The sequence below is a fragment of the Mauremys reevesii genome, linkage group 1 (assembly GCF_016161935.1).
Source record: "Mauremys reevesii isolate NIE-2019 linkage group 1, ASM1616193v1, whole genome shotgun sequence".
Taxonomy (NCBI): domain Eukaryota; kingdom Metazoa; phylum Chordata; order Testudines; family Geoemydidae; genus Mauremys; species Mauremys reevesii.
Window position 1 is genome coordinate 187,089,370 of NC_052623.1, and position 24,898 is coordinate 187,114,267.

A 24,898-nucleotide genomic window follows, 5' to 3' on the forward strand; every position below is an offset into this window, starting at 1 on the left:
TTGTTCTTTACCCCCCATCCCTACCACTTATGTGCCTGACCAAAGGATGTGTGTGCGGGGGTTGATGATCCTTGGGTCTTCTATCTTGGTTCTTCCTTCCCCATACCAGCTGGGAAGAGTAGGTGGCTAGGTGCATGGTGGGAGTAAGATGCACCCCAAAAAGGGATAAAGTAACTCTTTCCCTCCCCCAACCAGTGGGTATCAGAGGAGGAATTGTGAGTTTCTGAGACACAATTCCTACACAAAGTTCTTCATGGGGCAGTGCAGTGTCACAGTGCGCCCTGTGCCTTGGGCTGAGCCTAAAGGCACAATCTTGCCCATAGTATCTTAGTGCAGTCTACATTTGACAAGAGTGACTCAGGTTAAATTTCAGTCTCTGGTTATTAATACTTCTATATTATGTATTGCACTAGCAGGCACTAGTTCTCATGATGATCTTTAGAAAATTACAGGAGGGAAGGCAAATGTGGAAATACACTTCATGTGTTTTTTCATCTTTATGGCTAGATTGTACACTTACACATCATCCTGAGTATGGAGTGTGTGTAGCTGTCCCACTCCAGGGGAGCACTGCTGTCATTGTGCCTCAGAGACTCCCATCTAGGCACAATTTCTCTAGAGCTCCTCTTGTTCACTCGGTGTGAGTCCTTGACAAGACACAGCATGCTCCTGCTCCCTTGCACATCCAACCAGCTTGGATGGCTGGTGCATGGGAAAGAAATGAGCCATGGCTGCACCTACTCCTGTCCCTCCTCTCTCTTCCTCATCACTCCCATTTTCTAATGCAAGGGAGTATTGGCTGTCAGCCCCATCTTTCCCATTGTGGCGAGAGCCAGAATCCATGCACAATATATGCAGCCATCTAAGGGAGTGGGAACCCTTTACTCTCTTTCACGGCTGTGCACAATAGGCTTTGATTCTGCACTAGTCCACTTCTGTGGATGCAGGATTAGGCAACAATTGGATATAGATTTTCAGAGCTGTCAGATTATTTGGAAATAGGCCTGTAAAACCTTTAGACAAACTTCAGTCAACATATCCTTGCACAAATGTAAGATTTTGCTTATTTTCTTTTCATCAAAAACATCATTTTAAAAAAAATCCAAATATACAGGAAAATAAAACTCTGAGAAATAGAATCAAAGGGGAACTAATGCCTGCCATGCCGTTTATGCAATCCAGCATGGAGCACTCACAGGGAAAACTGTCCTGTAAGACTAATACATTTTTAGAGTTTGGAAATATGTATAATGTTGAAACTGCTATTTATGATTAATGGTAAATGATTTTACTGTACTTCTTACCTTTTCAAAGACTTTGGGTTTTTTGTTTGTTTGTTTTGGTCATATACTAACTAAATTCAAAACACAGGTCATCTCTCTTGACAGAATCATCGGTCAGAAGAAACTATACACGCCTCAAATAAATTGGTCAAATAATGTTAGAAATAGTTTTTGTTAGCTCTGAATCAATATTGATAAAGTTTCTCTGTATTCTTAGTAAGTAGACCCTCTGTCTAATCTATCTTTGTTCTCTTCTCCTTGTGCAATCTTTTCCTTGGTTCCAGCGGCTGCTACCAAGAACAAAGTTAAAGGTGAGTTTCCACTTCTACTCTTTGATTTTCATTGCATGGTTCTGCAGTACACATTATCTCACTCGACTTTTCTTTTTTTTTCTTAATTACAAATCTAGCAAAGGCATCTATCAGAGTTATGCTCTGATAGATTACCCGTTTGGGCTTCTATAATTGCCTATAAATGCAAAGTGTTTACTACTGGTTATCAGCCATCACTCTGTTTTTATACTGTGGGTTGCTAGAGTTGCTACAGTATGACAGGAAACATTTTTTTTTAAATGGATAAATAAACCATATACCCTGTAGTTTGCTCTCTTTCATATGTTTTATAGTAAGATAAAGCTATTTTAATTTTTTTCTAATCAAGATATATATAAAAGCTAAAACTTCTTATATATTCAAAAATGCCTAATAAGCAGGGATACTCAGAGCCAATGAACCAAATTGTAAACCCTGTTTATGATGGAAACCATTTCAAGCCAGGGAGTGCTGCTGCACCCCCAGCACTCTTAATCCCAGCTCCTATGCCAATAAGTAATGTTTAACTATTCTCTATATTTTTTTATCTCTAGACCTTGTCATAAAATGTCTTAAATATTTGTGAGTAGAGACCATTAACGTCTCCAAAGCATTCCTGTCTTCTTTCTACACTTGTATAAAAAGATCATAATTCTTTATTTATGACGGCATACCCAAGCCCCAGAAACATACTATAATCTTATAGATAGAGAATTATAACTTCATCATAGAATCAGGAGGAATGTGAAGAAAAGGAGTCAGTCTACAAAGAAATAAAACTTAATTATGAACATTTTATTTTCAAAAATTAGCCATGAAAAGAAGATCATAAATTGTTACCTCACTTTTATTTATCTGCAGTACTGAGTACTTTACTTTTAGACATAAAGGAATCTCTCTCATTCTGACCACGCTTAGAGGCTGTTGTAGGACCAATCAGTATTTTATTTCTTATTCTGATATTGTAGTGGCATAACCCTTTAGAGTGTGTGCAGTACAACAGTGGCTTTGCCTCTGTTTCCCTCCTGGTGTTCCACCGATCTACCCAGCCTCTAACACCTTCTGGTTTTAAGTGACTTTGCCTCCGATGAGGTCACCTTGTGGGGTGCCCAAAATCCAAAGTGAACCCAAATAAGTGTAAAATATTCCAACCCTATGGGTGGGTTCTTTGCAGACTCTTCACCCCTTCTGGGCTATGTAGTATACTAAAACAAATCCTTCTACCCTGCCTGGACTTGTGCAAGCCACAGGGGACATCTGCACTACAGCTGGGAGTTGTAATGCCCAACTCAGGTAAATATACACACACTAGCTCAAAGCTAGTGCACTAAAAATAGGTGTGTGGCTGCGGTGGATTGAATATGTATTTAGGACCTATGATGGGGTTGTACCTGGGCACCAATTAATCTGTAAATAATACAAGATTCCTTAATACCATTACATATTTTAAAATTACTAATATATTTATGTTTCAAGTTGCCCCTACCATTTCTTCTTCTCCCATTGTTTTCTCCTCCATTATTTTTAATAATTTAAAAAGAGATATGATATATGTTAGGTTGCTTTGTAGCAGATCTGACAGTGTGGGCCCAATTACAGAGTAAAGACCTAAAAGTCCCTGTTTTATCTGTGTTATACACAGGGATTTTTTTTCTGATTATGAATTTCCAAATGTAGTTAAGATTTTTTTAACAATGTGTTTTTCACCCTGAAGATTCCTAAATATCTGTTTTTTCCCCTATTTTTTAACAGTGATGATTTTAAAGTTTTATCCTTAATGTATAGTTCCTTATGTATTTTTTTAACTCTGAAGGAACATTGTTGAGTAAAATGTCACTTTTGTGCCCTGACTGCAATGTATACCTGTTCTAGAGCAAGTATAGCTTAGCTATTTTATTCAAATTCAGTTTTCAGAATGGAGAGAGGTAAATAGTGGTGTCCCCCAGGGGTCTGTACTAGGCCCAGTCCTGTTCAACATATTCATAAATGATCTGGAAAAAGGAGTAAACAGTGAGGTGGCAAAATGTGTAGATGATACAAAACTACTCAAGATAGTTAAGTCCCAGGCAGACTGCGAAGAGCTGCAAAGGGATCTCTCAAAACTGGATGACTGGGCAATAAAATGGAAGATGAAATTCAGTGTTGATAAATGCCAAGTAATGCACATTGGAAAACATAATCCAAACTATAAATATAAAATGATGAGGTCTAAATTAGCTGTTACCACTCAAGAAAGAGATCTTGGAGTCATTTTGGATAGTTCTCTAAAAATATTCACTCAATGTGCAGCAGCAGTCAAAAAAGCGAACAGAATGTTGTGAATCATTAAGAAAGGGATAGATAATAAGGCAGAAAATATCATATTGCCTCTATATAAATCAATGGTATGCCCACATTTTGAATACTGTGTGCAGATGTGGTCGATCCATCTCAAAAAAGATACACTGGACTTGGAAAAGGTTCAGAAAAGGGCAACAAAAATGATTAGGGGGGTGGAACGGCTGCCATATGAGGAAAGAATAATAAGAGTGGGAGTTTTCAGTTTGGAAAAGAGACGATTAATGGGGGATATGATAGAGGTCTATAAAATCATGACTGGTGTGGAGAAAGGTAAATAAGGAAGTATTGTTTAGTTCTTCTCATAACACAAGAACTAAGGGTCACCAAATGAAATTAATAGGCAGCAAGTTTAAAACAAACAAAAGGCAGTATTTTTTCACACAACGCACAGTCAGCCTGTGGAACTCTTTGCCAGAGGATGTTGTGAAGGCCAAGACTATAAAAGGGTTCAAAAAAGAACTAGGATAAATCCATCAATGGCTATTAGCCAGGATAGGCAGGGTGGTGTTTCTAACCTCTGTTTGCCAGAAGCTGGGAATGGGCAACAAGGAATGGATCACTTGATGATTAGCTGTTTATTCCCTCTGGGGCACCTGGCTTTGGCTACTGTCAGAAGACTGGATAGTGGGCTAGATGGACATTTTGGTCTGACCGAATATGACTGTTCTTATGTTCTTATAAATTAAACAGTTTAAGCTTGCTTATCTTATCAGTATACACCACTCAAATATGAAAACTTAGCATAGGTATTTAGGCTTTACTTAGGAATTAAAAGATAAAGCATCGGACTCAGAGATTTATGTTGAGATAGGCCAGATTTAAAAGAGAATTAAGAACTCCAATATATTCCATATTTGACAAATCCAAGTATTACATAAATATTATTATGTGAATGCTTTTAGATGTAAATACAAAAATAAATAAATAAAGCTAATTCAAGTAGAATCTGACTTAGTTGGCTGATGGCGCTTTGTTGCAGAATTACAATAGTGAAACCATTAGTTAAGCTGCAGATCAACTTGTTTCCACTCATGCATGACTTTAAAAAAAAATCTCCTTTTTGGCTGAAACTTTGCATGCATTCGTAAACTTGTGGGAATCACGGTACATAATATCTGACTGAAAATGTGCTTTTGTGTGTGCATAATATGAAATGTCCTAGTGTCAGTAGTGACACTATGGAGTAATGTTAAACTATTGCACAACTTCATAATGAATAAGCAAGCGAACAAGAACACACACATAGACACAAACCACTGGTATCCATAAAGAAATACTCCAACATCCAACATTTGCCTCACATATGTATGCACTGCCAGTCAAATAAGAGATGGACTTTCATGCATGGACACATGAAGAGAACCAAATGTATACACAGGCTCCACTCGTCTAGGAACATTGACACACATTTTTCACCCAGGCAAATACACACACACTAAATAGATACACTGCAACCATCTTATAGTAAAGTAATTTTAATATTGTAACAAGCACAAATCTTTCATAATGTTTGGCTGTTCATTCTCCTCAGTCTCCTCTTGCTCACCTCCCCAGTGGCTGCAGGGAAGTGATTGTTTTTTCTTTTCTTCACTGCCAATAACATTGAAGCAGAGGCACCAAATAGCTTCAGGAAGTTGAGCACCACACTGATCCTATGGCCCCAATCTTTAGTCACTATGGCTGTAGAAAGAAATAACCTTCTGTGGTGCCAGGAGTGAAGCAGGTGGCCTCTCACTGCTTCTTCTTATTGCTGTATCTGAGTAGTGAAGAAGGTTGAATTTCTAATTCTCTTGAAGTGCAACACTCAGTTGTCAAGTAGTTGTCTAATACTGCATTTGAAATTGTAACTCACTAACCACTTCACTGCAGGAGGAGTTTCTCTGCTGATATGAATATCAGCAGATCCCCATTAATCTCAACTGATGTCCATTTTTGGTGTCTGTACCCCTACTTGTGGGCACGGTGGCAATTCTCAAAGTTCTGTGCTTTCAGTTCCAGCGCAGGGCATCTCACCCTTGTCCCCCTCTGAACTGTAGGAACCCCACAGTGCTGGTGTAGTCAGCTTTTACCTGGGAATGTTTGAGGAATGAGTTCTTATGGAACCACTCTCTGGCATCATCAGAGAGACTATGTCCTGGAACTCCTTGCCACATTTTTTGGCTTGCTGTGCTGTCAGTCTACAGCAATTTTTGCCACCCAAAGAAAGGGGGGAACCCACAGTTATATGACTGACTCCAAGCAGACTGTTGGTTCCTTTGGCCCTGGCTACATCCCCAGATTTCAAGTCCACTTACACCTATTCTTTTCTTGAAGTGTTCTCTCAGACTTCGGTCAGCGCCATGTGTGTTAGCTGATGTACTGGGATCGTTGACGCCTGGAGCTCTCCCTGGTTTAGTGAGTCTTGGTTCTCTCCTTGTTTGGTCATAGAGAATTTCATAGTTTTATCTCCTACTTTCCCTGGTATTTTCTAGTATCTAGAAGAAACTGCCGAGCAGCTTGAAGGAGATTGGTTCTTGGCCCTGAGCTATTTAACATTTTATCAATGACTTGGAAGAAAACATAAAATCATCAGAGATAACATTTGCAGATGACACAGATTGGTGGAGTGATAAATAGTGAAGGTCACTGATACAGAGCAATCTGGATCTCTTGGTAAGCTGAGTGCAAGAAAACAATATGAGTTTTAATATGCCCAAAAGTAAAGTCATACATCTAAGAAGAAATAATGTTGGCCATGCTTACAGGCTCAGGGACTCTATCCTGGGAAGCAGTGACTCTCAAAAATATTTGGGGATTGTGGTGGATAATCAGCTGAATTTGAGCTCTGTGTGTGACACTCTGGCCAAAATAGCTAATGTGATCCTTGGATGCATAAACGGGAATCTCAAATATAAGTATGCTGCTAGAATATCATGTTCAGTTCTGGTGTCCACAATTCAAAAGGATGTTGATAAATTGGAGAGGGTTCAGAGAAGAACCACGAGAATTATTCAAGGATTAGAAAACATGCTTTATTGTGAAAGACTCCAGGCTCAATCTATTAATCTTAACAAAGAGACGATAAAGGGGTGACTTGATTACAGTCTATAAGTAACTGCGTAGGGGAAAAAAATTAAGAATGGGCTCTTCAGTCTAACAGAGAAAGGTGTAACACAGGGATTGGCAACCTTTGACACGCGGCCCGTCAGGGAAATCCACTAGCGGGCCAGGACGGTTTGTTTACCTGCAGCATCAGCAGGTTTGGCTGATCGCAACTCCCACTGGCCACGGTTCGCCATTCCAGCCAATGGGGGCTGCAGGAAGCGGTGGCCAGCACATCCCTTGGCCCGGGCCGCTTCCCGCAGCCTTCATTGGCCTGGAGCAGCAAACTGCAGCCAGTGGGAGCTGCGATCGGTCGAACCTGTGGACGCTGCAGGTAAACAAACTGTCCTGGCCTGCCAGCAGATTTCCCAGACAAGCTGTGTGCCAAAGGTAGCCAATCCCTGGTGTAACATGATACAATAGCTGGAAGTTGAAGCTAGATAAATTCAGACTGGAAATAAGGCATACATTTTTAATGGTGAGAGTAATTAACCACTGAAACAATTTACCAAGAATCATGGTGGATTGTCTATCACTGGCAATATTTAAATCGAGATTGGATATTTTTCTATAAGTGTGTTTTCTATAAGTTAGAATTATTTTGGGGGCGTTCTATGGCCTGTGTTATACAGGAGGTGAGACTAGATGATCACAACAGTCCCTTCTGGCCTTGGAGTTTATGATTCTATGAAACTCCAGATGAGGTAAAACCATGTCTTTGATATACAAGGATGACTCATTCTTGCAGCACCTTTGGGCAGTTTGATTGCCTGAGGAGTGACAGCTGCTCACAGATATTGCCATAAGCATCCAGGTTCTGGATAAGGTATATTAAATGTCTCTTGGCCTCCAACACTTCCAGGAAGCCTGGTCCAGAATGCTTGAAAGATTCAGTCTCGAGAGCCAAGCTGGGCATCCAAACTGGGCACTGCAGCTTTGAATTGGTGCTGACCATGATGAAATGGGCTTGCTGGGACAGACCCTAAAAAATCTTTGGGGAGCCAATCTAGACCTGATTCAGGGCCACCAAACTGTGTAGAGGCTTCACCTTCAGTTTCTTAATGCACCACTCCAGAGTTGTTTAACAGATTCCTCAAAGGAGGTGTCTCCTCTGTGCCAAAGCACCAAGCTGATTTCTTCCTAAAAGGGCTCACTTTACTCTATACGGAATATTATCACTTCCTTCAGCTTCTGACAACAACCAATCAAGTTATCCAAAGCCAGCAATGATGAACCAGTTTCAGACAGGAGATAGTATTGGTAAGCCTGGTATCTTTCTTCAACCAAATGAGTCAGCTCAGAAATTGAGGTTTGTGTCCTATGAGTCAGCTTTCCTGGTGTAGCAGTAGACAATCTTTGTTGGCAGAGCCTACACCGGGACTTTGATGCTGTATACTTGCTGTAACATCCTTGACACTGGAGCCATTCAGAATCTACACAGCAGCTCCTGACATCTATTTTGGAGGAATGGAATGGACTAGATGGATATAACCGGGACTATTTCTGAGATAATGAGGACTCTTATAAGACCAAGTATTTTTATGGGACGAGAAAGGTGACAAATTCTCCAGGAAGACCTTGCATGTTTGTGGTTTATTCAAAAGGATGCCAAAGATCTTCCACTTTGTTTTGGAGGATACTGAGAATATAAATTTCTAAAGCTCCCAGGGAAGGTGCATTCTGCAGATAGTTGGCAGTGCCTGACCATCATATTCTGAAATTGCTGCCAAAGGAAGAGTGGCAATAGCTGCATACTACCCAATCTATAGTAAAACTGGTAGATAATCATCTATCTTCCCCACCACAACACACTTCCCCCTTCATCAGATTGAACTGTGGATAAAGTTCTGCCTTTTTTTTTATTGATTCTGCCCATAAAGAGCATGATCTTATACCATGATCCCATCCCATCTGCATCACTAGGTAAGCTCATTCTATGTCTGCAGAACGTATACTGCTCTCTTTCCCTCCCCATGGGTATTGCAAAGGGTTCACTTCAATGGGGTCCTAGAGGAGCTTCCACTGTGGAACCTGCTCTTTCTTTGGGCTATGGCTTAAAGCTATAGTCAAACCATACGTGCCGTTCATTTTAGTGCATTTCCAGCATTGGTTTAATACTATAATACCAATTATTTGTAACCTAGTGGGCATCCAGTACATTTTGTGAAAAAACCGTAGTATTGCTTTGCCATACTTATGGGGTCCAAACAAATATATTTTTTTCTTTTGTAAACTCAGAAAAAATGTGATTTTTCTACAAGAGTCATCTATAGTTGAGTTGCAGATATACTTTTGTGGTTTGCTGCGGCATTCAAATGAAGACAACTCAATTGCCTATGATAAGACTGAATTTAGCAACTAAAGATTAGCTTAAACAACACTATTTTAAGTTTCTCAATTTCCAACATAAATAAATCATCATAGCAGTTTATATTCTGTCTAAACACATCTCATCCAAAAGCCAAAGATCATTTTGGACTTCATTTATTCACCTGAGCCATGTTGTTCCCCATTATGCCAAATAAATTGGTTTGTTTATTCTAAGATTAAGTCAGCAGGGGTGCTGTAAAGAATGTAGTGGTAAACATACTGTATAGTACCCTAAATACCAATGCAGTGATACCAATTAACTTTAAGCCAAGGGTCAAATTTCAGTTTCAGGGCATTGCCTGTCAGTCACACCTGTCAGTCTTCTCCTTGATATCACAATGTCACATGGGAAGATTTATATTTTACTCTATCAGTCATCTTTTTAATAAATAATAAAATTTAACTAAACTATATTCCCTTTGTCAATTGGGACACAGACAAGCCACATATGTTAATCTTGCGCTGAAGAGAATTCCATGTCATATAGCATGTTTTGTGCATTTGTCTGCTTTATAAAACACAGATGCATTCAGCCAATCAGATTACTGAGTTATGGTGCACATTCATTTGTTCTTGTTCTCCAAATAAAATTACCAAATGGCTGTATAGTTCCATTGATGACTGGATTGAAAAATGTAATCATTGTTATTTTATTTGTTTAATTTATATAAACAAAATCTAATGCTAGCTATCAGAGGCAGCCCTACTCTTTATCATTCCCCAGTATATAATACCTGCCTGCCTTATTCTAGGGTGGCTACTCACGATGGACACCATGTACTCTGCATGGAGACCTGGGAAACCAGTGTCCAACCTTCGCTTCTCTTTTCTCAAGATAGCCAGAGAATAAGGAAAAGATGTGTAATGACTTATTACGTAGATTTATATGGCACATGTGCAGTGTTAAGATGGTTGGGTGATTTAAAAAAAAATATGTTCGTAATAGTGCTGAATGAAAACTGTAGTTTCCGTCCTATGGAAAATTCTGATTCTTTTCCACATTTGTTTTCATTGTAAATCTGAATGAAATATCAAAATGTCTCACTGAATGAAAAGTTTAAAAAAACAATTTAGAAATTTTAAAATGTTTGTTTTGAGTCAGTTCATCATTAAACTGCATCTGCCTAAAATGCATTGGTGCCTCATGGGAGTTGTAAATTGGGTGCCGCATGCCCTCAGTACTTCCTATGGGCTGCCGTCTGTAGCTGGATTAGGTCTCCTATGATGCACTCCAATGACCATCTTTAGAGGAAAGATGGAAGGTGAGGTCTGGCTTAGGAGCCATAGAAGAGAATGGGGGTGCATGAAGCTCATGAAGTACAACTACCCTGTGACACTGTGGTACCTTAGGGACACAGCTTTATGTCAAACTCACCCAAAATAAAATATTTACTTTTGATTTTCCTAATATAATATTGGGGGGGGGAAGGCAAAATCAAATTTTTCTCACAGAAATTCCCATATAGTTAAAACCCCCAGAAATTTTGATGTCATTCTTCAGAACTGACAGATTCTTCATCAGCAGAAGCTGGAGCGTAATGTTCTTCTGCAGAGAATGATCTCAATATAACTGAGGCCACAGGGTACTCTTAGCAAAGATGACTGTTGTCTCAGTCATCTACTCCTCCCAGCCTGTTGGCACAGGAGTAACTGTTCTCTCCACTGGCATTGGGAGCAATGGGAGAGGGTGGCCATTTTGAAAAGGAGCAATTCTTCATGAGTTTCTATGAAGGGGAAGATTGCATGTGCCATCTGTGCTGACAGAAGAAGGTTCCATTTTGAAAAGTAAAGGAAAAATAACCATTCAGCCTAAAATATTTATTTTCAAAAACTCCTGCTTGCACCAGATTTACTCAAGAAGCTAGGTGGGAGGGATGGGGAAACTAGGGTGTGGTATCTGTCTGTATTTGCAGGGGAATGTTGGAGGGTTCAGGAAGAAGAGGAAATCTTGGGGAGGGGAATGTGGAGGACAGGAAAGGGGAAGAAGATTGGGTGAGGCACAAGTGAATATAGACAGTGCAAATGGAAAGGGAAATTAGGAGTGTAGGTATGAGGAATGTGGAGTATGTGAGCAGGGGCATGAGGAGAACAGAAAGGAAGGAGGAAAAAGAAAAAAAAACATCTAATGTGTCTTCAAAAATCAGTTTAATCCAATCTGGGACTGTGTACACTTTAATCATATGATGGCATTACTACAAGGAATAGTTAAAGTTATTTGAGTCCTTAACTATACATGTTTATACTTTAATAATACTACTTTTTTAACTTTAACTCTACATAGGTTTATAACACTTGTTTTGGGGGAAATTCCCATTGTTTTCTGGGAATACACACAACATAGTATGCTGAAATCACTAAAAGATCAGCACCACGGTATATTTTGGAATTACCTTAGAAGGTACTTAGGAAATTGCTAAGGGTGCTTATTTACATAGCAAGGGCCAATCCTACACACATTTTTGTACAATATATAAGAAGTGTGATCTAGTAATCATTATAAACTTTACTTGCTAGCCATTCACAATTTCTAATGTAAGGGGACATTTGCTTGGATTGCCTGCAAGGTCCTGTGCAATGTGTTATCTATCGGTCCTGTGAACACATTTCTGTTATTGAATTTAGATGTACAAGGGCCTGAATTACCATTTTAAAAATTAGTGTGTGGAAAAAACAATAGACACAGTTGGCCACATAACAAAAATGCTGAGGGGAAGAGTTTTCTATGGAGCTATTATACTTCCATAAAACAAGGGGAACAAACATTTAGGATAGGACCATAAACAGCTAGGGTGGTCAGGGATGCAACCCCATGGGTATCCCTAAACCTCTGACTACCAGAACCTGGGACTGGGTGACAGGGGATGGATCACTCTATAATTGCTCAGTTCTGTGCATTCCCTCTGAAGCATCTGGCATTGGCCGCTGTTGGAAGACAGGATACTGAGCTAGATGGAGCATTGGTCTGACTCAGCAGGGCCACTCTTATGTTCTTAATGTAGCCCTAAATTCCAAATCCTGTCTGAAACCACAGAAGCTTTTCCTGTTGTCAGGAAATGAAGTAAATGAACTGAACACAAAAAAGAGACCCAACTAGCAGTATTTGCCTTATTTGCATTATCTTCCAAAAGTTTGGAGCTGTTCAGTTATTAACATCACTCAGATAGTACTTTGGTAGTTACAGAATGCTTTGTTATGTGGGATAAATAAATCTGGGAATCATCTAATTAAAAATGATATACTGCATCATAATGGTAAAAAATCCAAGCCAGTTGAAGTGTATACATACTGGAAAATGTAGATCCAATATGAAGTCGGGGAAACTCCATAATTCAAAGGAGCAATATCAAAGAACCATTATTTATGGTTGCAGGCTTTCACCATTGAGACAAATAGAAATGAAAACCTGCCAGATTCCATCTTTAATAGAGGGTCATTACAAAAACTTGTTAAGGCAGTCTTAGTAGCATGGTGTGATCTAAACCTGGTAGGAAATATTCTGGTACTATAGCACCACAGAGATAAAACAACATTCCCTTTTCTACAGACGTCTCTTTGTCCTTTTGCTGGGATAGATTGATTTGAAATAGGGTAGACATTTAAGAGTTCCCTTGAAGACAGTGGAAGTGTTCTTAATAAGTGTAGGTGGTTATTGAAAGTATTCTGAGGGAGACTATCATGGGGTGTATGGGGAAGCAGATGGGCAAGGTTGCTGCCAGAGGAGCAAGCAGGCTGGAGAAGGGAACTCCTGCCAGTAATCTGCTGAGAAGCAGCTCCAAGACAGCACCTTGAGAAGGGAGAACCAGACCAACAGGCTGGAAAGCCTACAGAAAGCACGAGAGGTAGGAAGGAGCTCAGGGCATGACCGGAGTTGCTAAGTCCTGATTGTGCCGAGCTGACTTAAGGTACCCCTACCAACCCCCCGAGAGACTTAAGAACTGAGAGTGGTTTTCAGACCCCCTGGGCATCAGGACCAGATGACCAGGAATAAGGAGAAAGTCCACACACCGCAGTGGGACTTGGGCAAGAGGGACCAACTGACCATCTTGTCAGACTGAGTGAACTCTGGTGCAATTCTCTGCCTGGCCAGAAGGGGTGCTGTGGCATTAACACACCAGCCCACAGAGAGCATTTAAGTCCAAAAGAATTCCATACCCAACATGTTTAGTTCTTTATCTGTTTACTTGTTTTGGTGCTTAAATGGGAGCTGTGCTCTTTTCAAAATCCAGTCCATAGTCTCTGTATCCTCTCCACCCATTCAGTAGAGATCACTGGGTAAGAGGGCTCAAAGAGGAAAGAACTCTGAAAGCCACTTCTGTGAGGAGTGCACAGCTAAATATGCTTTGCCTGGTTGAATGGCTAGGCTGTATTGAGAAGAGAAAAATAGTAGTGAAGAGGCACCTGGTATATGTACTGCTGCTCCTTTCTCTGTGTTCCCACCAAAGGTATTAAATGATTGCTCAATTGGGATTAGTTGCAAATAGAATTTTTTTAAAGGAATTGTCTATTGGTTTCCTGCTCCCACTGGAAGAAAACAGTTGGGAAGCATATAAAATGGCAGGCAGCCTCAGTTCTAGTTTTCCATACCATACTTCTTCAGTCCCCCTACTGTTTTGGGAGAGGAAGTTGGGTGCATAAACCACGTCCTCCATCAGGATGCAGTCTTTCCTGAATGTGAGAATCTTTCTAAATCTAAAAATATTGTGTTAATGATAACTTCATCTATCTAATTATTTAAAATTAGCATTTATCGCCCAGAAATTAGTGCAACAGGCCAAAGCAAATCAAGACAGCAATTCTGGGTCACAAGTGCAATAATTCATCCAGTAATAATAAGCACTGCAATTAGTTTAAAATCTCAAAATTACACTACGGGATGTAGTTCAGAATCAATAAATAATATGAGTCAGAAGAAAATGTGAAGATATAGGAATGGTATGAGCTCTGCAGTTTTCTCAAAGTTCACAAAACTATCGACATGTTTTCCTCACATTCTAGCTCTGCCTCAGAGGAATAAACTGGAATTCATAATAGTGATAATAGTTCTAAATAAAGTTTCTGGCTGCTCTTTACCCTCTCCAGTTATATTGGAGAAATAATTGGCCCTGGTTTCTTTCAGAACTTTCCAATATTGAGACAACATTGAGATTTCCACATAATATTGTGTATTCATAGCCCAAATGCTGCTTGTTCTTCCAGCCAGCATTCTTGTATCTGTCAAGGCCTCAAGCTCTGTTATATAACAAGAAAACTGCCAAAATATGAATCAGAAATTTTGTCTGACTTAAAGCAGTTTCTCAGCTTTATTGGAAATAGTAATTATACAATTCTACAGCATGCTCTACAGTTTTTAGTATGGTTCATTTTGTATTTGTTTTCCAAAACATCCAGAGCAGTCATACCAATAGCAATATAAAATGCACAGTAAAATCACAGTAAGCTTGAACAAAACAGACTTAACAAACGGTAACCTAGGGATAGCAAAGTGCAGCACACATTGTCACTGGAAGGAGTCAGGTGGGGGCAGGCTGTCAACCTGGGACAGGCCTGGTGTGGTGAGACAATTGGCTGAGTGCAGGCGCTTCACAATCTGTCATGCGTTTCATCAGCTCGGTTGGTAGCTGCTTGATGGAGCCAATCTAGAGGAGTGTATCAAAAAAACAGGACAAAACTGTATTTGTTTATTTGTGTGAATTCCATACCCGACATGTTTGTTTTTGTGTCTTTGTTTATTTGTGTGAAACAAATGGACATTGACATGGCTACTAAAAACAGTGACATTCCCAGTTTTGAAGGAGGAATGATCGTCTTGCAAACATGCCAGCTATCACATCTCCCCTTAGAAGAAACAATAAAAAATCCTAACAATTTCTTACATTTTTAAATTCTTGAAAAATGGAAGAAGATAATAGAATAATGCTGTTGGTAATCACATCACAGATTAAATATGCATGCACACAATCCCCTCTATTAAGTTTAATGGGTTCAATTAAAATGCATCTAATAGCTCCAAAGTGCAATAAAGTTGCATCGTTTGTTAGAAGAGAATTTAAGTCCCTCCCATGAAGGAATCCGTCAGTCACAAGGATCACAAAAGGCTGGGGTTAAGTGGGGAAGGATCAGAAAATTTCTTAAGAGGAGATGGTTTCAGCAGCACCAGGGAAGATGCAATGTCAGAGTTTTGGGGTGAGGGAACAGGAGAAGATGGAGAGCATGAAGGTCAGAAAGGGAGTAGGAGTGCTCACTGTAACAAACCACTTCTTTGGTTATTGGATTTTGTGATTCTGGCTCTGAATGAATGACAGGATAAAATAATAATAAATTTTTAAAAGCAATTGTGAGATACTCATATTTTGTTTTCCTGTTCCTCCTATCTATCTTTATTTTAAAATGTCTTAAGAATTTAACCTCTTATATTGCAGTATTTTTTCCATATTTGGATTATTACTGTTTATTTTTTACTATGTAAACATCATTCTTTTTTTCCCCTCACTTCCTCTTATTTGCCTGTGGTTTTCTTTTCTTTTCTTTTATTTTATTTTTATCTAGTAAATGGCTTCCGCCCCTCCCCCGAATCGGCGACCAAAAGCTTCTTCATGTATTTCCCTCCTCTTCCAGCCCCCAAGTGATATTTGAGTTCTGATACAAATTCATTATTATTCAATTATTTTATTTTGTCAGATTTTCAGAAGTGCTCAGCAGCCAGCACACTCTCACTGTGGCACTTACACAGATTTTCAGAACAGCTTGGTACAGTTCAGTTGAGCTCTTTTGAAAATCTGACCACTTTATGTGGTGTATAAATGTGAGCTCTGTTAATACTCTGGCGTAGGTGCTGAACTCTTACAAAAACCTGGCCAAGAGTGCCATAAGAGTGCATGGCACTTTGCAAACAAGGGCTCCAATTGTGCAACTGACTTGGCCCAGGGTACTCTTGTACAGAACCCTATTGATGTCTTTGGGGCTTGTCAGGGTGTATAGAATTTCCTGGTCACTGAAAGGTTAATAAGAAAATTGGCTGCCTGCTCAGCTGGGGCTGATTGATGGCCTCACAACAGCTGCAGAAGAGCAGGGTGGCTGCTTGAGCAACTGAGCCTGCAACAACAGATTGGTGAGAAGCCACCCAGGAAACCAGCAGATTCTCTGGGAGAGAGGAACATGGAGTGTGAGTTTGGGAAATAGCCTACAAGAGAGGTGTGGTGGGCAGCAGCAAGTGTGCAAGAAACTGATTCCAACTGCTTCAGATTGTATTGGAACCCAGAGGAATGGGCAGGCCTGGGTTCCCCTGCAGACCCTGCCAGAGAGGTTTTTAAAGTCTGCAGAGAAAAAGTGGTCCAAACCGCAAGAGAGTAGAGACTGTAGACAGTGGCAGATTAGCCACTGGGCTGATAGGGCCTGTGCCCTGGGGCCCTGGCCAATGGGCACGCCCGCACCCTGACCCCACTCCCAGGCAGGAGCACCAAGCAGGGTGGGGGAAGCCCATGCACTCCCACCCCACTCCCTGGAAGGAACACTGTGGGAAACCCCAGCACCCAAACCCCGGCTGTGACCCTGGGACTGGAAGAGCTCTCGCTCCCCGCTGCGGCTCTGGGTGGGGCAGAGCTTCTCTGGACTTGGGGCCACAGGAAAGAGGGGTGAGAAAGAAAACGGGTTGTGGGGCCACAGTTGGGTGTGGAATGGGGCAGACAGTGGGTGGAACTGGACAGGGCCACAGGTAGAAGGGGCTGAACAGGGGCAGAACTGCAGGCAGAAGGGTGTCCCACAATATTCTTGCCAGCAAGTTAAAGAAGTATGGATTGGATTAATGGACTATAAGGTGGATAAAAATCTGGCTAGATCATCAGGCTCAACAGGTAGTGATCAACAGCTCAATGTCTAGTTGGCAGCCAGTATCAAGTGGAGTGCCCCAGGGGTCGGTCCTGGGGCCAGTTTTGTTCCATATCTTCATTAATGATCTGGATGATGGGATGAATTGCACCCTCAGCAAGTTTGCGGATGACAATAAAGTGGGGGGAGAGGTAGATACTCTGGAAGGTAGGGATAGGGTCCAGAGTGACCTAGACAAATTGGAGGATTGGGCCAAAAGAAATCTGATGAGGTTCAACAAGGACAAGTGCAGAGTCCTGCACTTAGGACGGAAGAATCCCATGCACTGCTACAGGCTGGGGACCTACTGTCTATGTGGCAGTTCTGCAGAAAAGGACCTGGGGATTACAGTGGACAAGAAGCTGGATATGAGTCAACAGTATGCCCTTGTTGCCAAAAAGGCTAACAGCATATTGGGCTGCATTAGTAGGAGCATTGCCGGCAGATGGAGGGATGTGATTATTCCCCTCTATTCTGCACTGGTGAGGCCACACCTGGAGTATTGTGTCCAGTTTTGGGCCCCCCACTACAGTAAGGATGTGGATAAATTGGAGAGAGTCCAGCGGAGAGCAATGAAAATGATTAAGGGGTTGGGGCACATGCCTTATGAGGAGAGGCTGAGGAAACTGGGCTTATTTAGTCTGCAGAAGAGACGAGTGAGGGGGATTTGATAGCCTTCAACTACCTGAAGGGGGGTTCCAAAGAGGATGAACTAGGTTGTTCTCAGTGGTGGCAGATGACAGAAAAAGGAGCAATGGTCTCAAGTTGCAGTGAGGGAGGTCTAGTTTGGATATTAGGAAAAACTATTTCACTGGGAGGGTGGTGAAGCACTGAAATGGGTTACCTAAGGAGGTGGTGGAATCTCCATCCTTAGAGGTTTTTAAGGCCCGGCTTGACAGAGCCCTGGCTGGGATGATTTAGTTGGGGTTGGTCCTGCTTTGAGCAGAGGGTTGGAATAGATGACCTCTGAGGTCTCTTCCAACCCCAATCTTATATGATTCTAAGGTGTGCGGTGGGGAGCAAAGAGCCTATCAGCTCAGGGCACCTCTGCTTCCTCCCTTCCTGTGAACAACAATGATAATATGATGTCCCTGCTCCCCCTTCCCATCAGTACTTGCCCTGGGAAGAGGTTGAGGAGTGCCTGAAGTTGCATCCCCACAGCCTGGGAAAGGAGAGAGGGGACCCTACTGCATCTCCCCCAGGCCTGGGAGAGTGGTGTGAAGAACCCAGGGGGAGCAGAGGTGAGATGGAGGGAGGGGGGCTGAACTGAGTGGATGGGGTCTGTATGGGGACAGAACTGATAGTGGGTGGAGGACAGGATTAATTGCTGGGCAGAGGATGGACAGATGTGGGGACGATAGCTCCTGGAGCAGAGGCTAAAATCACCATACCCATTACATTTAGGAGAATGGGCAACACTAATTCTCACACAAACACACCGGTGATGGGTGGGGAGAGTTCAAAAATCAAAAGACAGAAAACATAATATAATAAGATTTATCTTTTTTGCGGGGGAATATTATGATTTTGGGGAGGGGCTGATTCTTGATTTTAATCTATTGAGGTTGGCAATACTGCACATGGACATACCAGTCCGGTGTCAGATTTGGGCCAAATAAAATCCTATTGAAGAGTTTGCAGTCAGTGTTTAGACACAGCATAATGGGTGAAGACAATGGAAGTAATGAGGGTAGATAAATGGGTTACCACAAAATATCATATGATTGTTTTGGTTATTTTTGCATGTCTCTTACTGGTGCTGTTAAAAAGTACATTTCTTTTCAGTGTGTGTGATTTAGTATTTATACACCAAAGGGATTGGTGGAAGGGGGTGATAGAGAGAGGAGAGGAAAGGAAGTAAGAACTAATGAGGAATCAGGGCCCAACCCTGTACTGAGAACCATAGGGATTTCATTGGGGCTTCTCACTGGCTCAGGAGTCTTCTAGAATCAGCATATTGGTTTCCATGTAGGATCAGAGTCTTAATGTCTATATTTTTTGATGGAAAGAGAATGATAATGAACACTATGAATGAAATTCACCCAGGAGCTGAGAACTACTGCAAGGTCCTTCAGACATTTCAGTCACACCTTGGGTTTGCATGCCAGGGATCGGGAGCAGAGTTGGCTGCACGAGGGGTTTCTGCTCCCTCTACCGGCCACACTAGAGGCTTCTCTATGCAAAGACCTAGTGTGCAGCAAGCCAGGGTGCAAATGTCCTGCACACTAGCTTGCTGTGCACTAACTGGTTATGTGGATCCTGTAGCTGTGCAGTAAAAATTCCATAGTGTGTTTTGACATACTGCTCTTTTAAATAGTCGTACATCAAAGTACATTACAGAACTTTGTGATGTGTAGCAAGGTTCATGCACTCACTTAGTGCAGGGTAGGCTAGTTCGCTGTACATTTTCATCCTGGCTTGATGGGTACTAAGTCTCCATGCAGACAATCCCTGTGATCTGCACACATGCCCCCCCCAAAATGGCCTACGTGGAGAGGGTCAAGGAGAAGGGTCATGAGATTGTTTACATGGACGGGCTGGCCGCAACAGTGCTGTTTAAGTGGCACAAAGAGGCTGGAGTAGCAGATTCTGTAGGATGTGCTGCTGCCTCATGCTCCTAACTCTGAGTTGATGCTGTTGGATTTAACCTTCCTTGTGTCCCCATATGGTTGACTCTGTATCACTCAATTATTTGGATTTTATGCTAGTGACATGAATTTCACCTCAAAAAGAACTATTAAGCACAATCCAGATGTATTTACATTACCTCTCCCTTTAAAGTAGAAGAACTGAAAGTTCCATGTTGTCTTTACTGTAGCTACACATTTAAGAAAGGGCTTTAGCAGTAGGGTTGCCAACTTTGTACTCAGACAAACCCAAACACCCCTACCCCGCTCCTATTCTGACGTCCCGCCCCCCGGCTCACTCCATCCCCCTTCCCTCTGTTGCTCACTCTCCCCACCCTCACTCACTTGCTCATTTTCACCGGGCTGGCTCAGGTGGTTGGGATGCAGGAGGGAGTGAGGGCTCTGGTGGGGGTGCAGGCTCTGAGGTGGAGCTGTGGGATTTGGAGTACAGGAGGGGGCTCTCGGCTGAGGAAGGGGGTTGGGGCATGGGCTCTGGGCTGGGGGTGCAGGTTCCAGGGTGGGGCCAGAAATGGGTGCAGGGTGTGGGAGGGGGTTTTCCTCTGGGGCAGGAGGTTGGGGTGCAGGAGGATTGAGGGCTCTGTCTGGAGTGTGGGCCCTGGGGTGGGGCTGGGAATGAGGGATTTGGGGTGCAGGAGGAGGCTCTGGGCTTGGGATGAGGGGTTCAGAATGCAGGAGGGGGATCAGAGCTGGGGCAGGGAGTTGTGGCATGGGAGGGGTGAGGGCTCTGGAGTGGGGCCGTGGATGAGGGATTGGGGTGCGGGAGGGCACTCTGGGCTGGGGCAGGGAGTTAGGGTGTGGGGAGATGTGAGGGTTCTGGGTAGGGGTGCAGACTCTGGGGTGGGACTGGGGATGAGAGGTTTGGGGTGCAGGGGGGGTACTCTAAGCTTGGACCAAGGAGTTTGGAGGGTGGAGGGGGATTAGGGCTGGGGAGGGGGTTGGGGCACAGGACGGGGTCAGCGGTGCAGGCTCTGGGTGGCACTTACCTCAAGCAGCTCCCAGAGCAGCGGCATGTCCCCCTCCATCTCCTACATGGAGGCGTGGCCAGGCAGCTCTGTGCGCTGCCACGTCTGTAGGCGCTGCCCCTGCAGCTCCGATAGGCCGCAGTTGGCCACTTGAGGCAGGGGTAGCATGTAGAGCTCCCTGGTTGCCCCTATGGGGCGGGACATGTTGCTGCTTCCTGGAGCCACACAGAGCCAGTGCAGGCAGGGAGCCTACCTTAGCCCTGCTGCACTGCCCACCGAACTTTTATTGGCCCTGTCATAAACAGATAGTTAATGGTTAATGCCTCTTTCACCTGTAAAGGGTTAAGAAGTTCACCTAGCCTAGCTGACACCTGACCAGAGGAACCAATGGGGGAACAAGATGTTTCAAAAGGAAGGAGGGTTTTTTCCTTTGTTAGTTTTTCAGTTTCAGCCGGAGTGAAAAAGATCAAGGAACCAGCCTCTTATCAGAGTCGTACGTTTTAGAAAGGAATATAGGTTTATGTTTATTTCTTTGTAACCTATCTTGTGCAATTAGAGTAGAATCAAATTGGGAATTGGGGTATTTTCATTGGTGTACTAAGTTTTTGCCCAGGGGAACATCCTCTGTGTTTTGAATCTGTTGTCTGTGAGAGTAGCTGGTATGCTAATCTCTCCCAGAGGGTTTTCTTTTACCTTTCTTTTCTTTAATTAAAAGCCTTTTTTCTTAATACCTGATTGATTTTTCCTTGTTTTTAGATCCAAGTGGGTTGGATCTGGATCTACCAGGAGTTGGTGGGAGAAAGGAAGGGGGATGGATAATTTCTCCTTGTTTTAAGATCCAAGGGGTTTGGATCTGTGTTCACCAGGAAATTGGTGAAGTTTCTCAAGGGTACCCAAGGAAGGGAGTGCTTGTGAATGGTGGCAGCCAGACCAGATCTAAGCTGGTAATTGAGCTTAGAGCTTCTCATGCAGGTCCCCCACATCTGTACCCTAAAGTTCAGAGTGGGGAAGGAACCTTGACAGGCCCAGTCAGCGGTCAGAAACCAGACACCTGGCAACCCTATTTAGCAGTCTGTTTTTAAAGTAACTATAAGATGTTATCTGTATGCAAAAACAAAAGAGTAAATTGTGTTCCTGATCTTTGGTGATGGAATTATGCCAGGGTATGTCATTCATCCTTAGGTACAATAGCTGTACCTAAGGAAAACAGGAAATCTCAAAAGATCTTTTTTCCGGAGTCTCTTCATATGAGTCTAGTTCAGAACCTGAACTCATGAATTTTTTAAATATATTTTTTTTGTGGTGAGTTTTGTATGCTGCCATTAGAAATTTCTAGTCATTTTATCAAATTCTGGCTTGTGTAACCCTATTGACTTAGTGTGAATGTAACTGAAGATAGAATTTAGCTCCAGGATTTTATATTACTGCCCTACAAAATATCCACCATTCTACAATATATCCAATTGACCTCCTATAGGTCTTGCATTATATTTCCTTTACTGCTGCTGAGAATGTTATAATGCCTTTTGATTTGACATATATTATTTCTCCATGTGTTTCCTCTAATAATTATGATTTGTACATTTATCCACACTCAGGGCTACAGATTTCCTATTAGGAGGACTACTTAAATGATTTACTGTATTTTGGTTTAGTAACCTCTTTTTTTTTTCTGTGTACCAATTGCTAAAGTTTTGTTTTTTTTTTTTCTTTCTTTTTCTAGGTATTTTATATAACACTAATAACTACTCCTTCTTCTCCTCTTTCTTCTTTACCACCCTTTTTTCTCTCTTGATCTTGAAATCTCTCGCATCTCTTCTCTTCTCTTTCTTCCCTCTCCTTTTTTTTTTTTTAGCCTTTCTCTCTTTTTTTTTTTTTTTCTGAATAAGAATTAATTATTTAAATTTGTCAAGTGTTCTGTGTAAATATAAGTACATCAGGTCATAGTTCCCCTAAAAGCTGCTCTAAAAGAGAGAGTAGAATTTCTAGCCCTGCATTTCTTCATATTGGGTTTTGTGTTGGGTTTTTTTTGGCATTCACACTAAAACAACAGCCAAACTGTGTCACTGTGTCAGACCTCCCATCCATCTATCTCTCCTCTCTGTCAATGCCAATGCCATATGTTTCATGAGAGAGAAGAGAAGCAATCAAGCAAGTGATTACTGACTCTGTCTGGTCCCTGCTCAGCAGCTGTGGGTTCAGGAGGGGGGAGGGGGGGAGGGGTTGCTTCCCTGACCATGTTGACTAATAGCCATTTATGGACCTATCCTCCATGAACTTATCTAATTATTTTTTGAATCCAGTTATGATTTTGGTCTTCACAACATCTCACGGCAATGACTTCCACAGGTTTACTCTGTTAGTTTTTAAACCTACTGCCTATAAATTTCATCGTGTGACCCCTCGTTCTTGTGTTAAGTGAAGAGGTAAACACCTCATTATTCACTTTCTCCACAACGTTCATGATTTTTTATAGATTTTATAGATTTTAATCATATCATATCCCTTAATTCTTTTTTCTAAACTGAAGAGTCCCAGTCTTTTTAATGTCTCCTCATAGAAGCTGTTCCATTCCCCTAATCATTTTTGTTGCCCTTCTCTGCACCTCTTCCAATTCTAATATATATTTTTTGAGATGGGAGATAACCAAAACTACACGCCATATTCAAGGTGTGGATTTATATAGTAACATTATGGTCTATCTATCCCTTTCCTAAAACTTTTGACTTCTGCTGCAGTTTCAGCAGATGTTTTCAGGGAACTATCCCTGATGCCTCCAAGATGTTTCTTGAGAAGAAATGTCTAATTTAGACCCTGTTGTTTTGTATATATAGGTGGAATTATTTTTTTTCAATATGCATTACTTCCTGCTTTGTAACTGTTAAGTGCAAAGCTGACTTCTTTTTTGAATAATTTTGTATTGTCTGCAGATGTTACCAATTCACTGTTCACCCTTTTTCCAGATCATTAATGAATATGTTGAACAGTGCAGGTCCCAACACAGAGCCTTGGGGGGAGCCCACTAGGTACCTCTCTGCATTAACTAATGAGTTAACATCACTATTTTCTCTTCAGATAATAATATTTATAAAAGATGAGCAGGCTTTTATCCATGCTCTAATATGCTTATATCATTTAATTTTCATAATAAATATTGGAATAGACTGCCCATCACACTTCAACAATGAATATGCCCCAGCAACAGTAACAAAATAAAAATCTCTCCCCAGCAAGCACAATATTCCTCCAGTCTTCAGCGCACTCTCTCCTCAAAAGCCCACGGAAAAGATGGGCCTTACACCATGTCTGAAAAGTTACAAAATCTGGGCTCTGGTAGCAGGGCAGGCTCCAGGTTTTTTGCTGCCCCAAACAAAACGAAAAAAGAAAAAAAAAGCCGGAGTGCTGCCCCTTGAAAAGTGCTGCCCGCAAAGGGCTGGAATGCTGCCCCTTGGAAAGGGCAGTGCCTAGAGCTGGCCCTGTCTGGTAGATCAAGTGTGAAGTGAGTTCCAAAGTCAGGTACTGCCAACCCTGCCTTATCATTTGTATAGAGAAAGCTTACCCTTAAATGCCTCTGATCTCAACCGTTGCAATATGATGCTATAGGCTGCTTCCTACCTCCTCCCTCCCCTTCTCCAGCCAAAACAGCCTATTTGCCCTGTCTCTGTCTTTGAGATGCTGCTGCTATTTGTTTTCTTTGGTGTGCATCATCTCCTTACCTGAGTAATATACTGGGCAATATCCTACAGGACTGATTCTCTCCCACCCTCCTGCTCCTATTGCTGTACTCTTGTACCTGCCTTGTTTCGACCTATTTTTTCCCTAATTTTTAAACTGATTATGCTTCCTGTGTACTTTACTAACATCTCTTCACTTTCTAATAGCAAACTGCTCTTCCATAAGTGCCTCTGTGAAGTTCCTCCCAGTGGGAGTTCCTGGAAATTAGTTGGCAGATCAGAGATTTCTGCGTTAAATTTATAAATCTTAACTGGAGCATGCTATATTTTTCAGAAAGGTCAGAAATTTATGATTGTCTATTTAGA

General features: G+C 41.9%; 1 protein-coding gene across 7 annotated transcripts in view; it reads left to right on the forward strand.

The window, feature by feature from the left end:
• The window catches only part of CADM2 (cell adhesion molecule 2), a 1,013,511-nt gene that overhangs the window by 691,422 nt on the left and 297,191 nt on the right, over window positions 1–24,898 (forward strand). For 4 of the 7 annotated variants that reach the window (XM_039483428.1, XM_039483451.1, XM_039483430.1 and 1 more), the window contains exon 3: window positions 1,568–1,594. The exons of 1 other annotated variant lie outside the window; for it this stretch is intronic. In XM_039483428.1, coding sequence (XP_039339362.1) covers window positions 1,568–1,594 — 27 coding nt within the window. Of the gene's footprint in view, window positions 1–1,567; window positions 1,595–16,463; window positions 16,548–16,906; window positions 17,017–18,359; window positions 18,490–24,898 lie in introns of those variants that run through there. 2 more of the 7 variants (XM_039483456.1, XM_039483448.1) reach the window with 2 other exon arrangements.